Source organism: Geotrypetes seraphini, chromosome 14, assembly GCF_902459505.1.
Source record: "Geotrypetes seraphini chromosome 14, aGeoSer1.1, whole genome shotgun sequence".
In the NCBI taxonomy this organism is placed as follows: domain Eukaryota; kingdom Metazoa; phylum Chordata; class Amphibia; order Gymnophiona; family Dermophiidae; genus Geotrypetes; species Geotrypetes seraphini.
The window spans coordinates 16559640-16586100 of record NC_047097.1 but is presented as its reverse complement, the minus strand read 5'-3'; the positions used below and the strand labels follow the sequence as shown (position 1 = coordinate 16586100).

The 26461-nt window shown below is 43.5% G+C and overlaps 1 protein-coding gene across 1 annotated transcript in view; it reads right to left on the bottom strand.

Moving 5' to 3' along the window:
* The window catches only part of FAM214A (family with sequence similarity 214 member A), a 136436-nt gene extending 110612 nt beyond the window's left edge, over positions 1-25824 (bottom strand). The window contains exon 1 of the mRNA XM_033920615.1: positions 24895-25824. Coding sequence (XP_033776506.1) covers positions 24895-24910 — 16 coding nt within the window. The 5' untranslated portion in view covers positions 24911-25824. The remainder of the gene's footprint in view (positions 1-24894) is intronic.
* Between the last annotated feature and the right edge of the window lie 637 nt (positions 25825-26461).

Sequence of the window (26461 nt, the reverse complement as noted above, 5' to 3'; positions counted from 1 at the left end):
ACTTCTCAGCTCCGCAGAAAAGTAAGAACTGAGGAGACGTGCCCTGTGTACTGGGCGGGAAGGCACTCGCGCATGCGCGGTGTGGGCGACTCAAAACTTCGAGTTTCTTCAAGTCTGCTTGTGAGGCGTCCGCATCGGGGCTCCGTTGGATCACATCACCCACTTGTGAGAATACCTGCCTGCTTGTCCTGGGATATGACACTGTATGACAGAGTTGAAGGAGGACTTCCAGACTTTGTTGCTGAAGGAATGCTCTGAGTTGGATAGTATCCAGAACAGCTTTGATGAATTGTAGATTCTGAGAGGGTTGAAGTTGGGATTTGAGAAAGTTGATTTCGAATCCCAAACTCTGAAGGAACCACGTTGTGTCGCTACAATAACCCCTTGAGATGTTGAATCTTTGATGAGTCAGTCGTCCAGGTAAGGAAATACCTGAAGACCATGGTTTCTGAGAGCTGCGGCTACCACTAACAAGCACTTGGTGAACACTCTTGGAGATGAAGCCGGCCAAAAGGCAGTACTCTGTATTGATAATGCAGATTCCCCTACCCGAAATCTGAGATATTGGCGGGAGGCCGGATGAATGGGAATATGAGTATAAGCCTCCTTGAGATCCAGAGAGCATAACCAGTCGTTCTGATCTAGGAGGGGATAAAGGGATGCCAGGAATAACATGCAAAATTTTTCTTTGACTAAAAATTTGTTGAGAGCCCCGAGATCCAGAATGGGCCGCAGATCGTCCGTCTTCTTCGGAACAAGGAAGTAACAGGAGTAAAAACCCCTGTTCCGCTGATCCAAAGGAACTGGTTTGATGGCATGGAGACGAAGCAGAACTTGAGCTTCCTGAAGAAGAAGGGTGGTCTGGGATGGACTGGAAGGATAGTCTCTTGGAGGAAGCTCTGGTGGAACCTGAGTGAAATGACATTATCCTTCCCTGATGATTGACAGTACCCAGAGGTCAGATGTGATTGTCTCCTATCGGTGATAAAAATGATGGAGATGACCTCCAATAGGGGGAGGATAGTTCAGATACAGAACGGTGGAGGTTATGCTCTGTTTTAAACAGTCAAAAAGGCTGCATAGCCTTAGGAATAGCAGAAGGTTGAGATTTCTGTTGCTTCTGATTCTGCTATTTCTTGGGAGGAGGGCGGGTGTAAGGAGCCACTCTTGGAGCAAAACACCTCTGTTAAATAGGAGGAGGGTGTGCAGGCTTGGCAGGACCTGGCTTTGGCTTAGGTCTGACAATGGAAGCAAAGGATTTTTCATGCTCAGACAATTTCTTGGTGGCTGCTTCAATAGATTCATTGAAGAGGTCATTGCCTGCACAAGGAATATTAGCCAAGCGGTCGTGAAGATTAGGATCCATGTCAATGGTATGAAGCCAGGCAAGGCGGCACATTGCTGCAGAACAAGCAGCCGCCGTGGCAGACAACTCAAAGGCATCGTAAGAAGACTGAAGTAGATGTAATCTGAATTGTGATAGAAAAGCTATGACTTCTTGAAATTCAAAGTGCTTTTGAGTATCTAAATAACTGAGAAATTTAGGCAAAAGTGCAACGAGGAACTCAAAATAAGTGATAAAATGGAAATTGTAATTAAGGACTTTAGAGGACATCATAGCATTTTGATAGATGCGATATTTGAATTTGTCCATAGTTTTCCCTTCCCTTCCAGGAGGAATGGTAGCATAAACCTTGGAAGGATGGGACCTTTTCAAGGATGACTCCACAAGTAGGGATTGGTGAGATAACTGAATTCTCAAATCCTTTGTAATGGAGAGTTTTATATCTGGAGTCTAATTTGCCTGGAACAGCTGGAATTGCATAAGGAGTCTCCAGGCTGAAGACATAAGCTTGTGAAGAGTAAGCTTAAGCGACTCTGCCAGAGGTTGAGGAAGATGCAGGACTTCGAGATACTCCTTAGAGTATTTGGAACCAGCATCCAATCGAAGGTCCAAGTCAATAGCCATCTGACGAAGAAAAGAGGAGAAAGATAGCTGATCCGCCAATGCCTTGCCTCAAGAAGGACTCGAGGTCGTCGAGGCAGCCTGGGTTGAAGATGAAGCTTCGGCAGGAAAAAAGGCATCAAAAGAATAGGGAGACTTGGACAAAGCAATCGAAACCGCTGAGTCCTCGAGGTATGGAAATGGAGTCCTCGATCGAGGAGTCGGTGGTCTAGTAGAACTGGAAGGTGTAGATCGAGGCTTAGTTGAAGAAGGACGCTCTTTGGAAGAAGAGCTATGCCTGGAAGTATGCCTCGAGGAAGGCCTCGATTGTTGGTGAGAATGGTGCTTGGAAGCAGATCTCGAAGATCGAGAAGACTTTGCCCCAGAGATGGAAGCAGTAGATGCCACCAAGGAATGGATACGGTTGGAAGCTGTGGATCGAAGCTCCAGAGGCTTGATGGAGGAACCTCGATGCACTCCCAAAGACTCTGCTCCTTGTATGAAGTATGAGGATTCCTGTCAAGGCACTTGCAAAGAATCTGCTCCTTGCTTCACGTGCATAGATGCCAGACCAGACACTCACAGAAACTCTGCTCCTGGCATAGAGTGTGAAGGCTCAGACTGAGGCATAGGAAGAGGCTCAACCTCGCAGGAGTCTGCAGAATGCCCAGGCTGGATTAGAGTAACAAGCTTCAGTCCCATATTAGTGAGGAACTGAATGAATTGCTTCTCTAACATGGTCTGGTAAGAAGCCGGAAAGGATGGATCCGCGTCTGAAACCAGACCACCTGCTTTGGCAGTGGAAATGTGCTTCGACTTGGAAGTCTTAGGGACCTTAAGCACCACCGCTGGAACTTTCTGCTGAGCTATCTGACCTGAGGATACAGGGGAAGATACAGCAGATGTCGTCGAGGAAAAAGCCGCTGCAAACGAAGAAGGTCTGATGAGGCTCGAGGTCGAAGCAGTGGAGGCAAGAGGACCTCGGTCGAAGGTGAGACCGAAGTCGGCTTCGGAGTCAAGGAAGTGGTTGAATCCATCCCGAAGAGCTTCTCCACTGAAAGTAGACGACGTTTAAGGGCTCGAGGTTGAAGAATAGCACAGTGCTCGCACGACTTCGGGTGATGGTCTGGCCCAAGGCACTTGAGGCACCTACTGTGTGGGTCCGTGAGAGAAATCGCACGTTGACACTGGCTACACGTCTTGAAGCCTGTTGCTTACTGGGACATAGGAGGAAAAACAGCCGCCGCAAAGTCAAAGCCCCTGGGCTGCGGCCGAGTGGCCTGCCCCGGCAGCCAAACGGAAGAAATAAATTTATTTTTTTTAACTAGAAATAAAAGAAATACAGTGATTCGTGAAGAAAAAAAACTCACAAACCACGGCACGAAGTAAGTAAGTTGAACGCAGAGAGTCAAAGATGGACTTCTCGGCTCCGCAGAAAACTGAGAACTGAGGAGATGCGCCCTGTGCTGGGCGGGCAGGCACTCGCACATGCGCAGTGCAGCTGACTCAAAACTTCTAGTTTCTACAAGCAAGTCTGCTTGCAACTTCCGCATCGAGCTTCATCGATGACGTCATCCATATGTGAGAATAGGCTGCCTGCTTGTCCTGGGATAATGAATAATTTACATGAACTTTATTATTTGCTTTCCTCAAAAGGCTGATACTTGTATGACGTTCATTTCAGCAAATCCCTATTGTTAAAGGAACTTGATCTATGTAATGACACTAAAGCAACATCTTGTGCATATTCTGTGACACACCTGGAAGCCAAACAACTGCATTAATTAAGGGCTCATCCCAGGTTTACAGAAATCTGCACCATTTCTTTAGACAGAATATGAGCGTGTTTATACCAAAAACTAAGGAATCCTTAGAGAGGAGAAAAAACACCAAATGACTCTCCAGAACCCAAGAGATGAACAAAGAACTATATGACAATGAATATTGATCAAGTAAAAATGTTAATACTATAATTTTAAATTCATAACTTTTATAAAACAGAAAAAAGTTTGACAGAAATTGCACATCAAAATTTAATGTATATAAAAAATGTGAAAATTCTGATATCCTATCAAGAGCTGCCAGTAAATGTTAATACCCCACCCCAGATATTTTGATGTACACTTTTCAAAGCTCTAACATGATCTTAAAATGAGCACATCATATAATGCTTATTCACTAATATTATATTGCTCATAAGAGAATTAACCAAAAGTCTGCGTTATAAATAATGGGTTAAAAATTAATGAAGGCTAGTCAGCTGTTACTAGAAACTTCAGCCAATGGATCACGAGCGGAGTTCCGCAGGGGTCGGTGCTGGGACCGCTCCTGTTCAATATATTTATTAACGACCTGGAGGCGGGAACAAAATGTGAGGTCATTAAATTTGCGGATGACACAAAGCTATACAGCAGGGTCAAAACCAAGGAAGACTGCGAAGATCTCCAAAAGGATCTGATGACGCTGGAAAAATGGGCCAAAAAGTGGCAAATGAGCTTCAACATAGGGAAATGCAAGGTCATGCATGTAGGGAAAAAGAACCCAATGTTCACGTACAAAATGGGGGGATCACCACTAGGGGTAAGTAACCTTGAAAGAGACCTGGGAGTGATGATAGACACAACATTGAAGGCGTCGGCGCAGTGCGCCACAGCCTCAAGGAAAGCAAACAAAATGTTGGGCATCATTAAGAAAGGTATCACGACCAGGAAGAAGGAAGTCATCCTGCCACTATATCGTGCAATGGTGCGCCCGCATCTGGAGTACTGTGTCCAGTACTGGTCGCCGTACCTCAAGAAGGACAAGGCAGTACTTGAGGGAGTCCAGAGAAGAGCAACAAAGCTAATAAAGGGTATGGAAAACCTCTCATATACTGACAGGCTGAAAGAGCTGGGGCTGTTCTCTCTGGAGAAGCGGAGACTTAGAGGAGACATGATTTAAGTTCTTGTAAACCGTGTCGAGCTCCATTCTCGAGATGATGCGGTATATAAACTTAAGGTTTAGTTTAGATTAGATTAGATGATAGAAACCTTCAAGATCATGAAGGGCATAGAAAAAACGTAGACAGGGACAGATTTTTCAAATTATGGGGAACCACAAGTACAAGGGGGCACTCGGAGAAGTTGAAAGGGGACAGGTTTAGAACAAACGCTAGGAAATTCTTTTTCATTCAGAGAGTGGTGGATACATGGAACGCGCTTCCGGAGGCTGTGATAGGCAGGAGCACGTTGCAGGGCTTCAAAGAAGGTTTAGATAGGTTCCTAGAGAACAAAGGGATTGAGGGGTACAGATAAGAGTAGAGTTAGGTACAGGGATAGGAGTGAGAGGCAAGTATAGGAATAACCAGGGACCACTGCTCAGGCAATAGGCCTGATGGGCCGCCGCGGGAGCGGACCGCTGGGCGAGATGGACCTCTGGTCTGCCTCAGCGGAGGCAACTTCTTATATTCTTAAAGGTATTTTGTGAAAATCTGTAGTGTATTCTTAAATCACTTTCACTCCAAAATATAGTTCAACGTACAGTATTTAAATAAATACTGTCTTGCACAAGTAAAAAAATAAAAAAAATAAATTACATATGCATGCAGAAACTGTACAAGCTCAGTATTTCAGAACAGACTTTTTTACTTGCTGAGTTAAAACTATTTGAAGAAAGCACCTTGATTTTCAAATCACATACAAATTACTGAAAACAAGAAAAACCCCAAAATACTTCCTTCATTACACACCTTCCCTGTGCAGCCCTTTGTTTCCAGTACAAATCATACTGGAATCCTTTTGTAAAGTTGCCTGCTACTTGAAATTGGGCTACATTATCAGTATCTCAGGAATCCAGATGTCTGTAGTGGTTGAACAAAACACATCCTGCTTCAGTTGCATGTCCTGCCTATCTTAATTCAATACATTTTTCTCTAAAAAGAAGGCAGAATAAGAGTACACATAGCAACAGCACTCACTGCTGATTGGACAGGAAGCATTCAACCAGTCACTGCTTACAAGGTCTACTATAGTTTCCTGTCTGCTTGGCAGCAGGGTCATGTTATCTTCTCTGGTTCTGCACTTGGGCATTTTAAGCAAAAACAAACAAACAAACCCCAAACCACCACTACCCCAAAAAACAACAGACGTATGAAGTAACCACAGCCAACAAAAATAATCCAAACTCTTATTTTTGAAAATAAAACCACTATATACTGTATAAACCGGTCCTTTTCAAATCTCATATATCTAAAGGCACTTTTGTACAAAGTAAAGAATAAAGCAATTGATTTGTTAAACAAACAATGGGGTCAAATTTCCCCTCCTCAGTCAAAGGTTTTGGCCTCCAAGAGGCTAACTGCAGCCAAATATTATATATTCCTAAACGTTTACTATCAAGGTGATATTCAGCTTCTTAACATCTGTTTTGAAGCTGGCTATCAGACTTGACCAAGCTGTGCAGCCTTAGCCTGCTGAACTAGGAGCTAGGCCAGGGACCAGAAGTACCAGCATGAACAACCTACCATCTATTAAAGGAAAACACTGGAACTTTCCACCGAGTACAGTGTACCAGTGATGTCTCTGGAAAAAATCAGTTTCCCATCTCCTGCTGGTAGGCAGGGGTAATAACAATAATAGTTCAGGAAAGTATAGCCACAGCACTAAGGAAGTGGGAAATATGTAGGAAGGCACCGATGCCCTTCAGATCCAGAATTGGACAGGAGCCACTTTTTTGGGACCACAAAATGTTATGTAATAGCAGCTGTGTGTGAGCCCCTGCTCAAAGAGTGGCACTTACTTTATCACCCTCAGCCAAAGTAGATGGTGTAGTGTTCCTCTTGATGGGGGATTTCCACAGGGATAAAACTTTAGACTAACTTCAAATCCCATTGTTCTGAGGTGATCTAGGCCCATTCGTGGTAGAATCTGCTGAGCCTGCCATCTATCTGGGATCCAGCTGACCGTCACTGGGTGTTTTGGGGGGCCACTGGACCAGAGAAAGAGCTGTAGTCTCTGGCCTTTTTCATTCCATAAAAGGGCTGCCCCTTCTGATTGTCTGCTTCCCTCAAAGAAGCCCCAGCAGCCTTCTTGCTGAAGCAAAAACATCTCCAATCTCAGGTATGATTTGCCCAATGCTAGCCATAAAGGAAGCTGCAAACTGTCTTCCGGAAATCTTTGAGGCTTTGCCTCCCTCAGATTTTAATGAGCTTGTCCAATCAGAGGTGTCCATAAATAGAAATCTTACTCAAACGTAATTTGGAGACCAAATCTGCCACCCAGTGGCACAACTGTATCTGAATTCAAGATAGGGAGAAGAGAAGATACTGGATGGTGGGGAAAGGGCAGACTGGATGGGCCATTAGAAACATAGAAGATAAAGGCCTATTACCATCTAAGCCACACATTGCAAAGATATGAATGTGCTGTATGACCTGATCCTCACCAGGAGGTCGGTGCCTAACTCTAGTAGCTTTTTTATCCAAAGGAATTCAGCCAAGGCAATATAGTCCCCACAGACCATGGCTTGATCCACCATGGCAACACATGAAAGGCATGCCTTAGGAGCTGCTTGATCTTTGCCATCAGCCTCCTTGAAAGCTGTGACCACTTCCACTGGGATAGTGGTTTTCTTGATCACAGCAGGGACCAAGGTTTCCACCTTAGGAAGTCAAAATCTTGTCCAGTTCATTCCACTGGAAAGGGTATGGTTTACTCTGACACTTCAAACAAGACCCATGTGCAAGAGTGCCATATGCAGAGGAAAGGCCCTGGCAGCTACCACAGTTAAAAGATGGGATTCCCATCTTGAGAGCTCCTTTTGGTTAGAGGACAAAAATCAGAAAAGCTTAGGAAACTGCCAGTAAGATGGCTCAGTTCATCCTTCCTAAATAGGGTAATTAGTGGGACGTCCTCATCCTCACATAGAGAAGAATCCTCCAGATCCTGTTCTGACTCTCCAAAGAGAAGTCTGAAGTAATTCTTTCTAGTCCCATGGATTCTTGTGGAAGTAAGCAGACAAGATTTGGTCCTGTCCAAGGCACATTCATTCCCACATCTTTTCTGCTTACAGCTATCCACTGAGGTCCCTGGGTCCCCAACTCCAGGCCCAGCTTCCCCCACCAAAATATTGGCCACAATCTGAAATCAAGCAGACCCATTTGAGTCTGCTAGGCCCCCATACATCCATATCTAAGATATGAAGAGAGATCCCTTTTGACTCCCTAGCACACCCCTAGGATGCAGACCATGTCTCCAGGCTTCTCATACTTTTGATAAGACAACGCCAAAATAGCTGCAGTTCCTACAAAAGACGAGAGGGCTGTAGTTGCAATACTTCTACCAGACAGTGGCCCTGAAAGACCAACCACCTCTGCCTCCATACCACAAGGAAATGATTATGTCCCGCACTGTTCCCAGAAGGCCTCTTTCACTTTTTTTCTTAAGTAATTTTATTCTCCTAGACAAGCTAGGAGAATAAAGATGCCAAACTGAAATCCTATTTTCTTTTTCTATCCTGTAGTGGAGCACTGGGAGGAAGAATCAAGCAACAAAGGAAAACATCCCATCTTCAGACTAGAGAGGGTACTGAACATGCAAAAAAGGGGAGCCTATTTAATAAAATTTATATTAAACATATCATTAGAAAATATATATGTGGGTATATATGCATAAGTTCAACAGAATGCATCAAAAATCTCACATACAGCACTTCTATAATCCAAAATTGTTCCGGGATTTACAGGAAGGAGAAGAGAGACTACTGCTGAATGGAGGGAAAAGGCTTTCAATTAGGTTCTGTAGGGAATGTACTTGGAGGGACTGCAGTAAAGATGGAAAAGATCATCCATATCTTTTCTCCATTGCTTGTTAGATAACAAAAGGCAGATACCTCACTAGAACCCAGGATGAAGAGCAGACACATTATATAAGTACAAGGTTTAGAAATCACAATGCGATTGTATCCATCAGAAAGGGAAACAACTCAGTGGCAATAGTCACTCCAAACATTATGCCCTGTGCAGTAGTAAACTAGCAATGACCATGTTATTTATATTTTCTTCATGACATTCTTAACTTACGAGATGCTACAGAAATGGAAAGTTAAAAAATTTTGAGAGAATAAAGTTGGTTAGCAGCGAGACATGGCTTGGCACTGTGGAAGCGGCATGAGCTAGATCTCTATTTCATGGGCAAATATCTTGCTTCTCAGAACCAGACTTCACTCAGCTACTCTACACCTTCTCTTCGTCATATGGACTACTGCAACACACTCCTAAATGGGCTCACTACAAAAAACCTCCATCGACTACAATGAGTACAAAATGCCATCATCCGACTCCTAAAGAATCTCCCTGGTGTTGCGTGCTGCTCACTGGCTGCTGATCGACAAACGATGCATATTCAAAGGCCTAGTAATTGTCTACACACTCTTTCACAACTACCAGCCTATATACCTCTAAACTTAATAATAACTTAATTTTTATATATCGCAATACCACAAGCAGTTCAGAGCAATTTTCAGAGGAAGAGAATGTATACAGAGAGCGATATTACAAAAAGCTTTCAAATTAGCATGTTAAGATTAATCAAATTTATCTGGAAGTATTTTAAAGATACATCATGGCACACCAAACTGACCACTTCGCTCTCAAGAAAAGCGATTAAATGCACCCTCGGGATGCACCCTCCACCTTAAGAATGCTCAGAAAAGATCTTACTCGCACCAGCTACCACGCCTCTGGAACAAACTACTGAACTTCAGGAAGGCAATAAAAACTCACCTCTTCCCCCGACCCCTTATGAGAGTGCGCCAATCCAAACATCACAGACCTTCTGATGTAATTCGTCCTATGTCAGACTATTCCATGTTCTGTCATACACATACAATAACCTACCAGGTGTGTCACAGAATATGAACAAGATGTTGCTTTAGTGTCATTACATAGATCAAGTTCCTTTAACAATAGGGATTTGCTGAAATGAACGTCATACAAGTATCAGCCTTTTGAGGAAAGCAAATAATAAAGTTCATGTAAATTATTCATTTTGGAAACAGTGAGCCTGAACAGATATTTCTTTCTTCTCTACAAATTTACATTTTTGTGGTGACTAGTTTTATTAAACTTATATTCTGTTAAGTGTTTACAGTCATAATATAAGAGGAATACAGGGAAAAACTATATATGTTAAGATTTACAATCAGGAAACTCGAAAGCATGTGAAATGCAGTAACAGATCCTTACTAATATTAAAACATATGCCTAATGATTTACATGTATTAGTTGTTATGCAATTAATTTTGAAAAACAATATAGTGTAACGTGTGATTTAATATTTGATTTTGTTGTTCCAATATAGTAATATTGTTGACATTAAAATTAATAAAACAATGACTTCCATACCAAGTTTACAGGTTTATTAATATAAGGAAACACAAATTTTATGTAATGATCTTTCTACCTCATTCTGTGTTTGGAATTACAGCCTAGTTAGAAAGTGGCTTTGTAAGGTCACATTTGTTAACAATTGCCTTCTCTTACAGTACAAAATGTCAAAAAAAAAAAAAAAAAAAAAGTAAATATAAAATATGAAACCAACTTAGGAACTTTTTGCATTTTTACTAACATTGTAGTTTACTACCCAACCATCTATTTAGTGTTTGGTCTCCTGAACATTACTACTTCTGGTCTATGTGTGGTGTAGTGGTTAGAGCTACAGCTTCATCACACTGAGGTTGTGGGTTCAAACCCTGCATTGCTCCTTGTGACCCTGGGCAAATCATTTAATCCTCCACTGCCCCAGGTACATTAGATAGATTGTGAGCCCACTGAGACAGCTTAGGAAAATGCTTAAAGTACCTGTCTGGGAGTGGCCTAAGGAAGATGGCTGCGGGAGTCTGGAGCTAGACGCCACGGATGTTCCCCGACTGCTGTTTCTTTTTCTAAAGTGGAGAAATGGTGAAACGAAAATCCAAGATTCGGATTTTCCCTGACGAATCCTTATCAGCAGCAACGGGCCCGATGGACGCCTTCCTTCAGCGAGGGACGCCAACACAGCCGGAGGCTTTCTCGGCTGGGAGAGACACGCTGGCTAAAGCGTCGCAGCTCTCCCTCGAGGCAACATCGCTGACCCCGGAAGAGCGGAGTCCTCCGAGTCGCCCGGGGGCGTTTGTCCGATTGACTGAAGATCAAAGTCCTCCAAGTCCTCCGAGTTGCTCGGGGACGTTTGGCCAGTCGACGGTGGAGGAAATGCACCAGGGTGTTTGCTCTCCAGGCATGCTGAGTTCGGAAGTCGGCTCAGTAGGAGGAGGAGTGAAGCCACTATTATCTGTGCATTTGGAGGAGCTGGGACAGAAACTTCCTCAGGATTTCCTGACATTAACTTCATCACCTGCTGAAGTTCCAGGTACTTTTACACCAGAGGTTCTGGGTGCTGAACTGACACCAATGCAGAGGCCCAAGGTTTTCAACATGGAGACAATTTGGGAAGCAATATCTACTTTGCAAATATCTTTGGGAACTCAAATGCAGCAACTTACTACACGTTATACCTCTGTTGTGTCTGAAAATTTGGAAATGAAAAATAGGATATCCAGCGTTGAAAATAAAGTGGATGGATATGAAACTAGATTAAAAACAGTGGAGTCCCAGGCTTCGGTCTGGGTAAAAGACAGTGGAAACCTTAATTTTAAGGTGGAAATGTTGGAAAATATGACTAGAAGAAGTAATCTTCGGATTATTAACTTCCCAAAATTACCACTTATTTCAGCGCAGGATACATTTAAAAAATATTTGAAAGAAGTTTTGAAAGTTTCCGAAACCTCCTATCCGTCTCTCAATAAAATTTATTATTTACCAACTAGAGCATCTGTTCAAAAACCAAACCAGCAGAATTTGTCTGCTGATAGTTTGGATTTGACAAATTTCCTGGAGAGGTCAGGTGAAGAGATACCGGCAACTGCTACGCTATTTGTACAATTTGCTATAGATGCTGACAGGGAATGGATGCTTAAATTGTTTTTCAAGTTTAAAGATGTTCCATTTATGACTAAAATAATGAGAATGTATCCAGACGTGTCACGAATGACCCAAAAGAGAAGAAAACAATTTCTTATTTTGAGACCAAGGGTTCTGCAGTTAGGTGCGACGTTTGTACTCAGATTCCCCTGTAAATGTGTAATGACCTATCAAGGGAACAGATTTATTTTCTTTGAACCTCAGCAGTTGACAAAATTTATTTCTGCTAAAGAGCAAACTTAAATTCTTGAGAGAAGTTCAGTCTCAACCTGCTCAAGTATAAGGTTTTTGGTTATGTTCTCTCCCGCTACCATTTTCATTTTTCTTTGTACTATTTGATTAAGATTTCAGCAATTTTAAAGCTTTCTCCTCCATGGATTGAGGTCTAACGATACAAACCAGTAAAAATTTATTTTGTGTTTAATGTTATGCCGTATGAGAAAGGGAAAAATTTTGCCTTGATTCCTTTATTTCAATTGTAAATGTTTATTATTACCTATTGTCTCATTTTAATCTTTGAACTGACTTGTATTATTTTCTTGTTTTGACTAATATTATGTCAATACTATAAAATGAAAATAAAGATTTAAAAAAAAAAATAAATAAAGTACCTGTCTGTAAACTGCTTTGAGTGTGGTTGTATAACTACAAAAGAGGCAGTATAAAAGTCTTAATCCCTTAAATTCTGAGTTAGTTTGGGAGGATGGGCTAAAAAAAAAATAAAAAAAAAAATTAATTGAATAAATAATATTACTTCCTTTATCCGTGACACTTGGACAGGAAAGATCAAAAAGCCCTTGCTTTGCAAGAATAATTTGTCATTGTACCATCCAATTTCAAACTGTGGACAAATTTATTGAAAAGATTGTTTCATCTCAAAATCAGTAGTATTTTGCACTTGTAAGAATTAAACATCTATTGTGCTGCTACATCCACTCTGTAAAACTTAGTAAATGTGTGTAGCGTGGACCATGTAGCTGCCCTACAAATCTCATTAGGCAAAACAGTCCTGGGCTCCGCCTATGAAGAAGTCGCACTTCTGGTGGAATGCGCTTTCAAGGACTTGGTGGACTTTTACCACAACCTATGTAGAGGAAATAGCCACCTGTAGCCATTTGGCAATTGAGGCCTGCCTTCTTCTGCGTCAAGAATCGGTTCGGACAATGATCCGGGGGAGCTGTTACCTGACCTGGAGGATACTTTTGAGGAGGCTCGTTGGTGGTCCCAGTTTCCAGCAGCAGCGGTTCCTTTTCCTGTCTGCTAACGCCGACAGGCATCCATAGAGACGGACTCCTGACGTCACTGGGTCCGTCTCCAACATCGTAAAAAGCAGCCGCTGCCGTGGTTGCAGCTGAAGCCGCGCGGCCGCAGGGCGTGGCCGAAGGGGCATGCCCTAAGGGGCACGCAAGGCCCCTTGGAGCCACGAGGAGTCCGGGAGTTAAAGCTTGTTGGTAATATCAAAACTTGTTGGTAAATATTATTTGCTTTTATAAGTGGTGCATGTTTGTTTGAATATGGGGAAAAGAAAAATTAAACCAAAAAGTTCAACACCAGTGGTATCTGTCCCCATGGACAGACATTTAACATTATTATCTGAAAATCCACTTGTTGTACCACCAAATATAGATTCCTCTTTGTCAGGAGAGTCAATAAGTCCCCTCGAACGGACCCCTCCCCTTCACCCAGTATCTAGTGATAGTAGGAATATAAATCCTACTATATACGATGGACAAGTGGTTTCCTCTACCCATATAAGTAAATTAGTTTATACTGAAATACCTAAACCATTGAATTTTTCTGGAGGAGTGGAGGAAAATCCACAAACAGAGGAAACACAGGATATTACCTTAAAGGACTTATGGTAGGAATATCTAGAGTTGAAGGGTTTCTCAGGATAACGATGAAACAAATGGGGGATTTTTCTCAGTTAGTTTCTTCTAAATTAGAAAATGTGGACTCTAATTTAGGTTGTTTGGATAAACGATTAAATATTATAGAAACTCAATGTAATAATTTACAAGCAGTCTCGGTATCTGCTGTTAAAGATTCTACAGTGATACATTCTAAAATTTAATCTATGGAGAATATGAATAGAGTAAAAAATCTCCGCTTAGTCAATTTTCCAGTAACTCATTTATTGTCACCTGAAATTTTATTAGGGAAGTTTTTTAAAGAAGTACTGGGAATGGCTAACGCAGAGAAATTTCCAATAAATAACTACTATTATATTCCTCCTAAAAATTTTGAATCTGCCCAGGAAGTGGACCATCTGGCCACACCAGAGGTAAATTTGACTGAATTTTTGGAAGACACTCAGGATGTGATCCAGAGTCAGTCCACCCTGGTGATAACATGCATGAGCGAGATGGATAAGATGTTATTAATGAAACTTTACTTTAAAAATAGGCTAATGAAATTTTGCGGAGATTTAGTTAGGATTTTTCCGGATCTCTAGAACCACTCAATTGAGAAGGAAAGAATTTTTGAAATTGAAGGATAGAGTTTTGGCCTTAGAGGCATCTTTTTACCTGAAATTTCCTTGTAAATGTTTGGTTAAGTTACATGATATTGAGTATGCCTTTTGGGATCCTATACAACTACAACAATTTTTAGTAGCAAGAGAACAGAAATGAGTTTGTTTCATCCAGCTGAGAATAAGAGGAGGAATTAAATTAATATCCCAGTTAGTAAGGAAAGATTCAAGGTTGTTAGTATGAACCGAGAATTATTGTCCTTTAGTTTTCTTGAATTTATTTGATTAGAAATAGTAACATGTTCTCCCCATTAATGTGGGCTTAAAAGGAATTATGTATGTATGATTTGATTATGTATTGTTTTTGTGTGATTTTCTTTTTTCCTTTGGAATTATTGGATATTGTAATGTATTCAAAATTATAATTAAAAAAAAAAAAAAAAAGGACAGCCTAAAATTATTGGTCACCTCCAGGTAACGAAAAAGAAGACAACCATTCTAACATCTGGCCATGCTAGTATTTTGTCCTGCTTCATTACGCTTGTTGCCTGGAACGCCGGTAGTTGGACTTCCTGATTACATAGAACACTGATACCACCTTCAGCAGAAAAGAGGGAACTGGATGCAGAAACACTCCTGCCGCCATAATTCTGAGGAATGGTTTTCTACATGACAGGGTCTGAAGCTCCAAAATTATTCTAGCTGAAACAATGGCTTTCAGAAAGACCATCTTTATCATGAGGTCAGTCAGCATGGCCTCCTGGAAAGGCTCTTACAGGTTCTTTATTCAGCACCTCAACATGAACATAAGGTTCCATGAAGGACAAGCTAGATACACTGGCAGATGCAACCACACTACCCCCTTCAAGAACCTGAACATGTCAGGGTGACAGGCCACTGAACCTCTCTCTAAACTAGCTCAAAAACAGGAAAGACCTAAGCCTTTAAAGAACAGACCACCAGGCCCTTTTCTAGGCCTTCTTGAAGGAAAGATAGGATCATGGCAATTGGAATCCTAACTGGCTCTATCTGTTGCTCCAAATACCAGAGCTGAAATGATTTCCAGACCATCTCATCAACCACTACTGCCGTGGGCTATTTGGAGTGAAGGAGTGTAGCATTGACCACCTTTTCGTACTAAGGCTGCCCACTGAAAAGCCATGCTGTAATCCCAAAGTGTTCCAGATTCTTTAAGGTAATAGGGTCCTGTCCTGTATGAGCAGATTCGGATGGAGAGGAAGTCTCAGACAATGATCTCTTTGCAGATGAACTAGATCTGCATACAATGGACGACGCAGTCAATCTGGAGCTACAAGAATCGCAAGCTTTCAGTGCTTCAATATTCTTCAAATGACTTGGCCTATCACTGACCATGAGATCCCTGGTAGGCCAAGGTTGTACTAGAGAAAGAATCCACACCAGCGCTCTCTCGCTCATACCTTTGACTGAAGTATCGCGCAGTCTTGTGATTGTGGGCCGACGCTATCAGGTCAAACGTTGGATATCCCCAGAGCTGAAAAATCCTATTGAATACTATTTGGGACAGGAACCACTCTCCCGTGTTCAGCATCTGTTGACTGATAAAGTCTTTGACAAGGTGCCTCATGAGCGTCTACTCTGGAAACTGAAGAACTATGGGGTAGACGGAGACGTACATAAATGGATCAGAAACTGGTTGGCGGGTAGGAAAGAGAGGGTAGGGGTGAAGGTCCACTACTTGGACTGGAGGAGGGTCACGAGTGGTGTTCCGCAGGGCTCGGTGCTCGGGCCGCTGCTATTTAATATATTCATAAATGATCTAGAAAGTGTGAGGGACGAAGTGTGAGATAATAAAATTTGCAGACGACACCAAACTATTTAGTAGAGCTCAAACTAAAGAAGACTGCGAAGAATTGCAAAGGGACTTCAACAAACTAGGGGAATGGGCGACGAGATGGCAGATGAAGTTCAACGTTGAGAAATGTAAAGTATTGCATGTGGGAAGCAGAAACCTGAGGTACAACTATACGATGGGAGGGATGAGAGTACCCAAGAAAGGGACTTGGCTTCATTGTCATGTCCACCATTATCTCCAACGGCAGAGTGCGCAGCGGCCGCTAAGAGAGCGAATAGAATGCTAGGTATAATCAAGAAGGGTATTACAACCAGAACGAAAGAAGTTATCCTGCTGTTGTATCGGGCGATGGTGCGCCCGCATCTGGAATACTGCGTCCAATATTGGTCGCCGTACCTTAAGAAAGATATGGCATTACTTGAGAGGGTTCAGAGGAGAGCGACACGTCTGATAAAAGGGATGGAAAACCTTTCATACGCTGAGAGATTGGAGAAACTGGGTCTCTTTTCCCTGGAGAAGAGGAGACTTAGAGCGGATATGATAGAGACTTACAAGATCATGAAGGGCATAGAGAGAGTAGAGAGGGACAGATTCTTCAAACTTTCAAAAAATAAAAGAACAAGAGGGCATTCGGAAAAGTTGAAAGGGGACAGATTCAAAACAAATGCTAGGAAGTTCTTCTTTACCCAACATGTGGTGGACACCTGGAATGCACTTCCAGAGGACGTAATAGGCAGAGTACTGTACTGGGGTTTAAGAAAGGATTGGACAATTTCCTGCTGGAAAAGGGGATAGAAGGGTATAAACTGAGGATTACTGCACAGGTCCTGGACCTGCTGGGCCGCTGCATGAGCAGACTGCTGGGCACGATGGACCTCAGGTCTGACCCAGCGGAGGCATTGCTTATGTTCTTATGTCAGTTTGAACATAGTTCACTCCTGAAACATGCGCTGCCGAGATGACTAGCAGATGGTTCTCTGCTCAGTGAAATAACAGCTGGGCCTCCAGTTTTAACAGCACACTGTTGGTGTCTCCTTGTCTGTTGATATAAGCCACTGCTGCGACACTGTCTGAGAAGACAGATTTTTCTTCCAGGGTCTCTTGAAAGGCCCATAACACCATTCAAATGGCTCTCATCTCCAAATCTGTTGATGGACCATGTTCTCTGCAAAGGTTCAAAGCGGTCTTGGGCCGGATGACCCTTGCTATGACCTCCCCAGCTGTAAAGGCTGGCATCTATAGTCAGGATCACCCCCAAGTTGCTAAGCATAGACTTAAGAGGCAATGTCTCAGACAGTGTCTCCAGCCTTAGTCACCATTGCAATTTTTGATGGGCTTCCATTGTCCACTCCAAAGGCATCTGAAGGGAATCCATCTGTGGGACAATAGTGCATTCTGGCGTGGTTGGCGATGAGCTTTCACACATGGTACCACCTCTATTGTCACCACCATACACACTCCTCCCCCCCCCCCCTAAATAACTGTAGATAGTGTCATGCCATTGGGGCTGGAATTGTTAGAATCTCTAAAATCTGCCGCCTCAGGAAGGACGAGAATGACAAGTGGTCCGCCAGAGCCGGGCCTCGAGGCGGGCTTGAAGACGATGAAGCGGCCTGGTCCGCCGATGCCGAGGACCAGCACGGAGAGAACGAACCCCCGCAGTCTTCAAGTTCCGGCATGGGAGGAGGGGGCAAGTATTCCGGAGAAAACTCCCGGAAAGGTTGCTTCCGACGAGGCGAGGCATGTCTCGATGAATGCCTCGATTGACGACTGGAGCTGTGTCGAGAAGCAGGCCTCGAGCGACGAGGCGAGCGACGCCCAGACGAGGCAGCCACCGAGTAGATGGGACTGGAGGCCGTGGATCGAAGCATCAGAGGCTGAGACGAGGCCCCCCCCAAGGTTCGAGGCCCGGCATCGCCGAGGAAGGGTCCGGACCAGGGAAGCCATGGATCGAGGGTATCGGCTCCAAAGGTGGCAAAGACTCTGCTCCTTGCGAGACATGCCCCGAAGCCAGACCAGACACTCGCCGAGACTCTGCTCCCAGCAGCGAGAGTGTGCGCCGAGGAGGCACCAGAGGCGGCTCAACCTCGCAGGAAGCTTCCGCGTGCCCAGGCTGGATCTAGGAGAGAAGCGTCGGCCCAATTTTGGTAAAGAGCTCGACAAATCGCTTCTCCATCAAGGCATGAAACGACGCCGGTAAAGAGGGATCCACATCAGAAATGGGACCTCCTGCACGGACGTCGGTCAGTCGGCCACCAGGGGGCTTGGATTTGGAGGCCTTGGGCACCTTAAGCACCACTGGAGGGATAGGAGACTGCGCTATCTGAACTGAAGAGACATTGGAAGGCACCGCAGCCTGCGTCAAGTTCGAAGCCGGCACGAACGAGGCAGGCTTGAGCAGACTCGAGGCCGAAGATGTAGAATCGGAAGTCGAAGGCGTGGTGCTCTGGGAAGAGGGCAGTACCGGGGACGCTTCCATGCCAAACAGCGACTCCATAAAATACAGCGACGCTTAAATGCACATGCTGTGAGCATGGAGCAAGGCCGGCACGATTTCGGAAGGTGTTGAGGCCCGAGACACTGAAGACAGCGTTGATGCGGGTCCGTCAACGAAATCGCGCGCTGGCACTTGACACACTTTTTAAAACCGGTAACAGGCCGGGACATAGGCCGAAAAAGCTCCGCCGCAAGGTCGAAGCTGCGGGGCCACGGCCATGCGACCTGCCCGGTCGAACGATTGAACAAATTTTTTTTTTTTTTTTTTTTTTTTAAACAACAAAACGTAACGTCAGCCAACAGGAATGAGCACAAAAAACCCAAACCCGTGGGCACAGAAGGCACAAAAAAGGATCTTCGTGCAGAGAGTTTCAAAGGCAAACTTCTCAGCTCCGTGGAAGAGAAAGAACTGAGGAGACACGCCCGGTGCATCGGGCGGGAAGGCACTCGCGCATGCGTGGTGTGGGCAACTCGAAACTTCTAAAAGTTTCTACAAGCAAGTATGCTTGTGAGATGTTCGCATCGGGCTCCGTTGGATGACGTCACCCACTAGTGAGAATACCTGCCTGCTTGTCCTGGGATAACATGGATTCACTAGAAGCAGGTCTTGTAAGACAAATCTGATCAATTTTTTTGACGGGGTGACCAGAGATTTGGATAGAAAATGTGCACTAGATGTGTTGTAGTTAGATTTTAGCAAAGCTTTTGACAGTGTTCCACACAGACGTCTAATAAATAAACTGAGTGCCCTCGGTATGGGTCCGAAAGTGACGCACTGGGCCAGGAACTGGTTGAGTGGAAGGAGACAGAGTGTCACGCTGAGGAAAGGGATGTTACCAGTGATGTGCCTCAAGGTTCTGTTCTTGGGCCTATTCTTTTTAACATTTTTGTAAATAATATTGCTGAAGGGTTGTCGGGTAAGATTTGCTTCTTTGCAGATGATACTAAAATCTGCAATAGAGTAGACACTCCGGATGGTGTGAACAACATGAAGAAAGACCTGGCAAAGCTTAAAGACTGGTCTGAAATTTGGCAGCTAAAATTTAATGTTAAGAAATGAAAGGTCATGCATTTGAGCTGCAAAAATCTGAAGGAACGGTACAGTTTAGGAAGTGAAGAACTTATGTGCATGACGGAAGAGCGGGACTTTGGTGTGATTGTATGTGATGATCTTAAGGTGGCCAAACAGGTTGAAAAGGTGAAGGCAAAAGCTAGAAGGATGCTAGGTTGTATAGGGAGAGATATGGCCAGTAGGAAAAAGGAGATAATGATGCCTCTGGTGAGATCTCATTTAGAATATTGTGTACAATTCTGAAGGTCACACCTTCAAAAATATATAACAAGGATGGAGTCTGTCCAGAGGAAGGCTACTAAAATGGTGTGTGGGCTTCGTGATAAGGCGTATGGGGACAGACTTAAAGATCTCAATCTGTATACTTTGGAGGAAAGGCGGAAGATGGGAGATATGATAGAGACGTTTTAAATACCTACATTAATATAAACGTGCATGAGTTGAGTCTCTTTCATCTGAAAGGAAACTCTGCAATGAGAGGGCATAGGATGAAGTTAAGAGGTGATAAGCTCTGGAGTAATTTGAAGAAATACTTTTTTACAGAAAGGGTAGTAGATGTGTGGAACAGTCTCCCGGAAGAGGTGGTGGAAACAGAGATTGTGTCTGAATTCAAGAGGGCCCGGAATAGGCACATGGGATCTCTGAAACATAGAAACATAGAAGATGACGGCAGAAAAGGGCTACAGCCCATCAAGTCTGCCCACTCTGCTTATCCACCCCCTGTCTATGCCCTAATGACTCAATTTCCTTATCTTATCTGAGAGAGAGAAGGATAATGGTTACTGCAGATGGGCAGACTAGATAGGCCATTTGGCCTTATCTACCATCATGTTTTATGTTACTACAAAGTTATGCAACTTATAGTATAGTGTCAGCTGTGCAAGTAATTTTAGATGATTAGCTGTTAATAGGCAGTAGCTACCTATTATTGGCTATAACTGGTGCTAATTAGCACTAATTAGTAGCAATTAGCAGCTACAAGAATAACTGCTCTTAGGCAGTAGCTACCTATTATTGGCTATAACTGGTGCTAATTAGCACCAATTAGTAGCTACAAGAATAACTGCTCTTAGGGCCAGATGCACTAAAAGAACTGTTGATGCACTAAAAATTTTCCATGCAAATGATTTGCACAGAGGTTTGGTGAAATCCCGTCCGATTAGTCACTGCGAGTGTGACTGACACATGTGCAGAGCCAGTTTGGGGAAGCCTCATGGCCTTCTGACATGCCGCCAGCATTCTTGGAACCCACCTTGCACTAACCTTGAACATGCCCAACATTTCATGATTTTCCAAAATGTACATGCCGAGATGCCAATTTCTTCAGCTATTCAGGAAACCTTAATTTGTCTGACAAAATTACAGTAAATCATTGACTTTCTTGCACACTTCTGTGGAAGTTGCTTCCACAGACTCGCTACCCCACTTAAACTGCTTGCTCCAAAATTTTACTTTGTAGGATAATGGGGTAGACTCACCACAAACTACAGTCATGTGTTCATGGATTTCCTTTGGCTTTTTTCCCTTCTTTTGTGAGAAATTGTATCACTGAAAGGTGCTCTAAATATAGCAGTTTCTTACTTATTTGCATGAAGACTCTCCTAACATCTTGTTTTTTGGAATGCTAGCCTCGCACTGAGCTACAACTGTGATCGAGTAACCTTCAGGCATGTCACAACATGCACAGACTTGTTTCAACATGCTTGCTACTTTCTTCCATACTCAGGTAGATAAATTATTGAACGCCTCATATAATTCGATAAAGTTTTTAATGTAGAAAAATCAGCATTAAAACCACTGCACTAAAGGAAAACACAATGTGCATGCAAAAGGCTAAATTTTGCACTGCTCTCAATGTAAAAGGATGCTAAATTTCTGCACTATTTTTACATTTTTGGTTAGCATTGAATCTTTACTCAAAGTAACTTACATCTGGAGTAAAGATTCTAGCACAGGAGTAAAAAGGTCATCTGAGATGAAGCACTGCCCTTCATCTAAGATGACCATTCTGTCAAGCCTTCATGCTGTCACAGTGAGCTGAAGACTTCCTGATGTCTCCCCCCACCCCAATCTCATAAACACGTCACTGTTGCCTGAGTGAGCTTCTGGACTCCCCAACCATCTCAAGGAGCTGAGAGACAGAAGCAACGTTGCTCACTCCTGCCTCCAACATCATCATCTTGTAAAATGGCAGCAGCTGACCCTCGCATGGTACATCAGGATGCATCACTAGGGGGGTCAGTCTGCCAAATAAGAGAAACAGCTTCAATTACTATTTGACAGATTGATCCCTAACAAGTGCATCTAAATGCATTGCTGCTTTCTAAGATAATAGAATAAGGAGCACAACAGCACTGGACACCTTCCCAGATTTACAGAGGCTCCCTGGTCTTGATCCCTCTATCCAGAGTGTCTGGTCCAGAGGTACCCAGAGACCTACTGGGACACCAGGAAATTGCAGGGTGAGGGGAGGTGTATGAAGTCAATAAGTCCACTAGGCTAAGAGTGATTTTTTATGAGCTTTTTTTCATCTGTCTCTCTTACTGTCAGTGCATGAGCCAATCCTTACTCACAGACTGATAGAAGAGAGACAAACACATCATGCAGTGAACTGTAGTATATATATATTTTTTGTACAAACATTTTAATGCCATAATAATCAGCATGGCACTGGAAGAAAGATTTTTTTCAGTACACGCATTAGAGCATTGTATGCTGAAGCTCTTCTTAGTACACTGGCCCCTCACATCAGCAATACTGTCATTAGCTATTTCCAGTGAATAGCAGAAACACCACAGATTAGTAAACATTGGGAAGATACTGGATTTCTTTGGGGGTGAATTGAGTGAGGTAGGAAACACAGGGAAATTGTCAGGTTGACAGCTTGGCTGGGGATCAATGCATTTACCTTGCAATAGACAACTGTGTGCTGAACTTTTAGTGCACAGCTCTAACTTAGGTATAATGCAAAAACTTTGTTCCCCACTGCTGTAAGCAAATAGCAAGTAAAGCATCGCTGTTTTAAAGTATGTGCTGTGCTAAAGTGTGTGCTGCTGCATTTATTTACTGCATTAGGGAGTAAAATACCGTGTTTCCCTGAAAATAAGACGGTGTCATATTAATTTTGGATCCAAAAAATGCATTAGGGTTTATTTTCGTGGATGTCTATTTTTTTCATGTACAACAATCATCTCACTCTTCCTCTCCTCCACCCTAATTCTTCCCTTTCCTTTGCAGCATCTTTCCTCTCCTCTCACTCATCCCCTTGTGCAGCATCTTTCTGTCCCTCCCTCCTTCCCTTCTATCCCCCTGTGTAACAGAACCCCACTGTGATGTGGCAGAGGGAAAGCCTCAGTGGGGAAGACCATGAAGCAGCCCATTCAGAATGCTGGCACCGCTGCTGCGGCTTTACGAGGCCTCGAAGTGGAGCTATATCAGGTCACACCGAGGGGAGGGGGGGTCGTCGCTGAATTGATGAGTCAGATGTTTTCGGCAAATTAGGCAGCACCAGTGTCAGAAATGGAGTCGGGGTATGTCATGGACATTTTTTGGGGGGGGGGCCTTCAGGGGTTGATCGTAACTAGGGCTTATTTTTGGGATAGTTCTTATTTTCAGAGCATCTTTAAAAATCACGCTAGAGCTTATTTTTGGGATAGGTCTTATTTTCGGGGAAACAAGGCATCTCCCTTCCCATAAGAATGAGCTCATGCTCTAACAGGAAGAGAGTGGGAGTATTAAAGAAGAAAAAGTAACAGGCTAGAACCCTTTCCTTCTCCCCAACTATCCAGCAGAAGTTCCCTGGTGGCACAATGGGTCCCAGATCCACTCCCCTCCCCCATGCTACAAAACCTCTTAGTGGCCCAATGGTCCATACCTGGTACTATACTCCTCTCCATACACCCAAAATTTCATTGTTAACTTTGGACTCTCACTACTCTCTCCAACATCAACAAAAATACTCCTAGGCCCCAAATGGCCCTTCCAATACCCTCCTCCAATTCTCCCCATGGAAATTTCAAAATCATACCTTTAAGGTTGGGAGGCAGAAGCAATATCCATTCCCTTCTGCATCCAAGCTGCCATCTTAGAAAATAGTTCTGCCTTCCACTATCCTATAGCACTAATTTTCCCACAACCACATATATTAGCATGAGAAAAACCAAGCATAAGTTATTGCATTAAAACAATAGCACAGTTTATTTCATTTGCATGGTTGGAGTGGGGGGGAGAAGCAGTTTATTCCATTTGCTTGGTTGGGGGGGGGGGGGGAAGCAGATATACTGAATGTATGGTGGAGAATAATTTTTTTTTTTAAGGCTGTTGAGGGCATGCCGAGAGGACAATTGGTGGGTTATGGAAGAGACCTAGCTTTTTTTTGGGAGGGGAGAGAGAGACATCTTAAAAAAAAAATTGTGTTATACATTTCCATTTCAGCTGACCTGTAGCAGTTTTCCATAAGACCTGAAAACTGCTACAGCTGTACACGTTTACTTCTTTTGCGCAGTTTAAAACCTCACCTTTCACTAAATCTCTTTTCAATAACATCTGGGTTATTTATGCCTTTCTTGAATCCTCTCTGCTATTTCACAGAACTCAAAACTTCAGTAACGTGATCTGCACTCTAAACTGGCATTCAAGACAAGCTTGCTTTTGTACAGATCAGCTGCTCCTTCAAATACTATATATGCCAACTCAGCTGTATTGCTCATTTTCTGTTTAACTCTTTGCTGCCCATTGTTTTCAGTTATCAGCAATGTAGCATTCAGTACGGTATGTACCATATTGGGAAGCATACAATTTAATGACTATCTTTATTCCAAAATCAATAATCTTCGCTTGCGCTAAATACCAGAACGTTATTAGCAGTAACAGAAGACTTATTTTTAAAATCCTTACCAAATACTGTAAACTAATTTTAAAATCTTTACAATCAGTATAGATAATTATCACGTTAACTGGACTACAGGAAAAATACAACATAATACCAAAATAAAAAAAAGATGACAACTAATAAAAACAGTGATAGTCGATCTTGTAGTTTTTACAAAAAAAAAAAAAAAACCCACAACATAACATTTACCTCTGTCTGGCTTCATGTTATCGCCTGGTCAGTTCCACCCAAGTCTCTCAGAAATCAGTCTGCAATCTTCTCGTGTGAAACGCTCCGTTTTACTGAAATTACTTTTCCTTCATAATAATGAAAACAAAAAAAAAAAATGGAAACCCACACGACCTCTTCCCAGAACAAGCTTTCACGTCTGTTAGAATCGGGGCCTAACATTCATGGTAGCTCCAATCAGGGCAAGCTAACGATTCCCGTGGACCTCGCCAGTTTGTCCTCTCCTGACACAGCAGCGTCTGAGCGCCGCGCACGGGCTATTTTTAAACTGACTGCTAAGCCGAAACGACAGAGAGCTCACCATAATCTCACCGAGAGCCCGAAAAGAGCTGCAGGCAACGAGCGCCGCCGTTTCACCTGGAAGGGCAGGGCAAGACCGCTACACCTACCGCGGGCTTCCTCGGGGCCGGACGGGGCTTGTCCGCCTGAGCGAGCCAGCAGCTTCCTCAGCGGCCTCCCATCCCCCATGCCCTTGCACGGCAGCTCAACTGACACCGCACGCCTCTCGCCTCTCCTGCTGGGCTCGTTAAGCCCGGCCGAAAACCCATTGCCTCCGCATGACTGGCGCGAGGACCCCCCTGGCCTATGGCTTCTCTGGCTCGCCACCTCCTCTGCTCTCACGTTTGTCTGGCCAAATAGTTCATCTAAGTAATTAGACTGCTGTTGCCAAGCATTTGTTGCTAGGCTTAGAAGCTTAAACCTAGCCCTCTAGGTACGGGGAGGGAGGCGCAAGAAAGGGTACACCATCAAAACAACACACCATCCGCTTTATTTTGCCATGTCAGTCATTACACTGAACCCAATTTGCAGAAACAAAAGCTACCCTTCGCCCCCCCCTACCCACGTCTCAAAATCCCGGCGCACACCTCCACCGCCTCCCTCAGCCCCTCTCACTTCTTTATGGGCTGTCAAAAAACACTACGGGCTGGCAGAGCGAGGTCACGTGTCCCAACAACAGCCAATCTGCTGTCGTCACTTCCTTTCGTCTGCTCGCAGCTTTTGCTCCTAGGACGAACGCGTGGTTGTTATAGCAACAGGCAACTTCGGCCTGCCTGTCCTACAGGTAGAGATGGAGCAGACGGTAATTGTAAGTAGGGAAATGAACTCTTGCATTGAAGGAGTTACTGTCAAACAGTTGCATTCTTTATTGGAGTTCGTTCAGGTGGGGTGTTTTTTTTTGCTTGTGTGGGTTGTTTTTTTTTTGGGGGGGGGTTGTGAACATAACTTTGCCTTTGGGAAAAGGAGAGCTTTTTCTCCTTGACGTTAAGCGGGACAGTGGTTCTTTCTGCGCATCCGTCTATGCTACTTTTAGAGCCAGATTGTCCTTTTTAAGTGGAGTACCTTACTAGCCTAACGTTTAGTGCATTGTCCTTGAGAACGAGAATTCTGGGTAAGTTATTTAACTCAACATTGCCCTAGGTACAAAATAAATACCTACTGTATATGCAATATGTAAACTGCTTTGATTATAACCACAGAAAGCCATCCTTTTTCTCTGTGTGTTTTTGGTTGTAGTTTGCAGGACCAC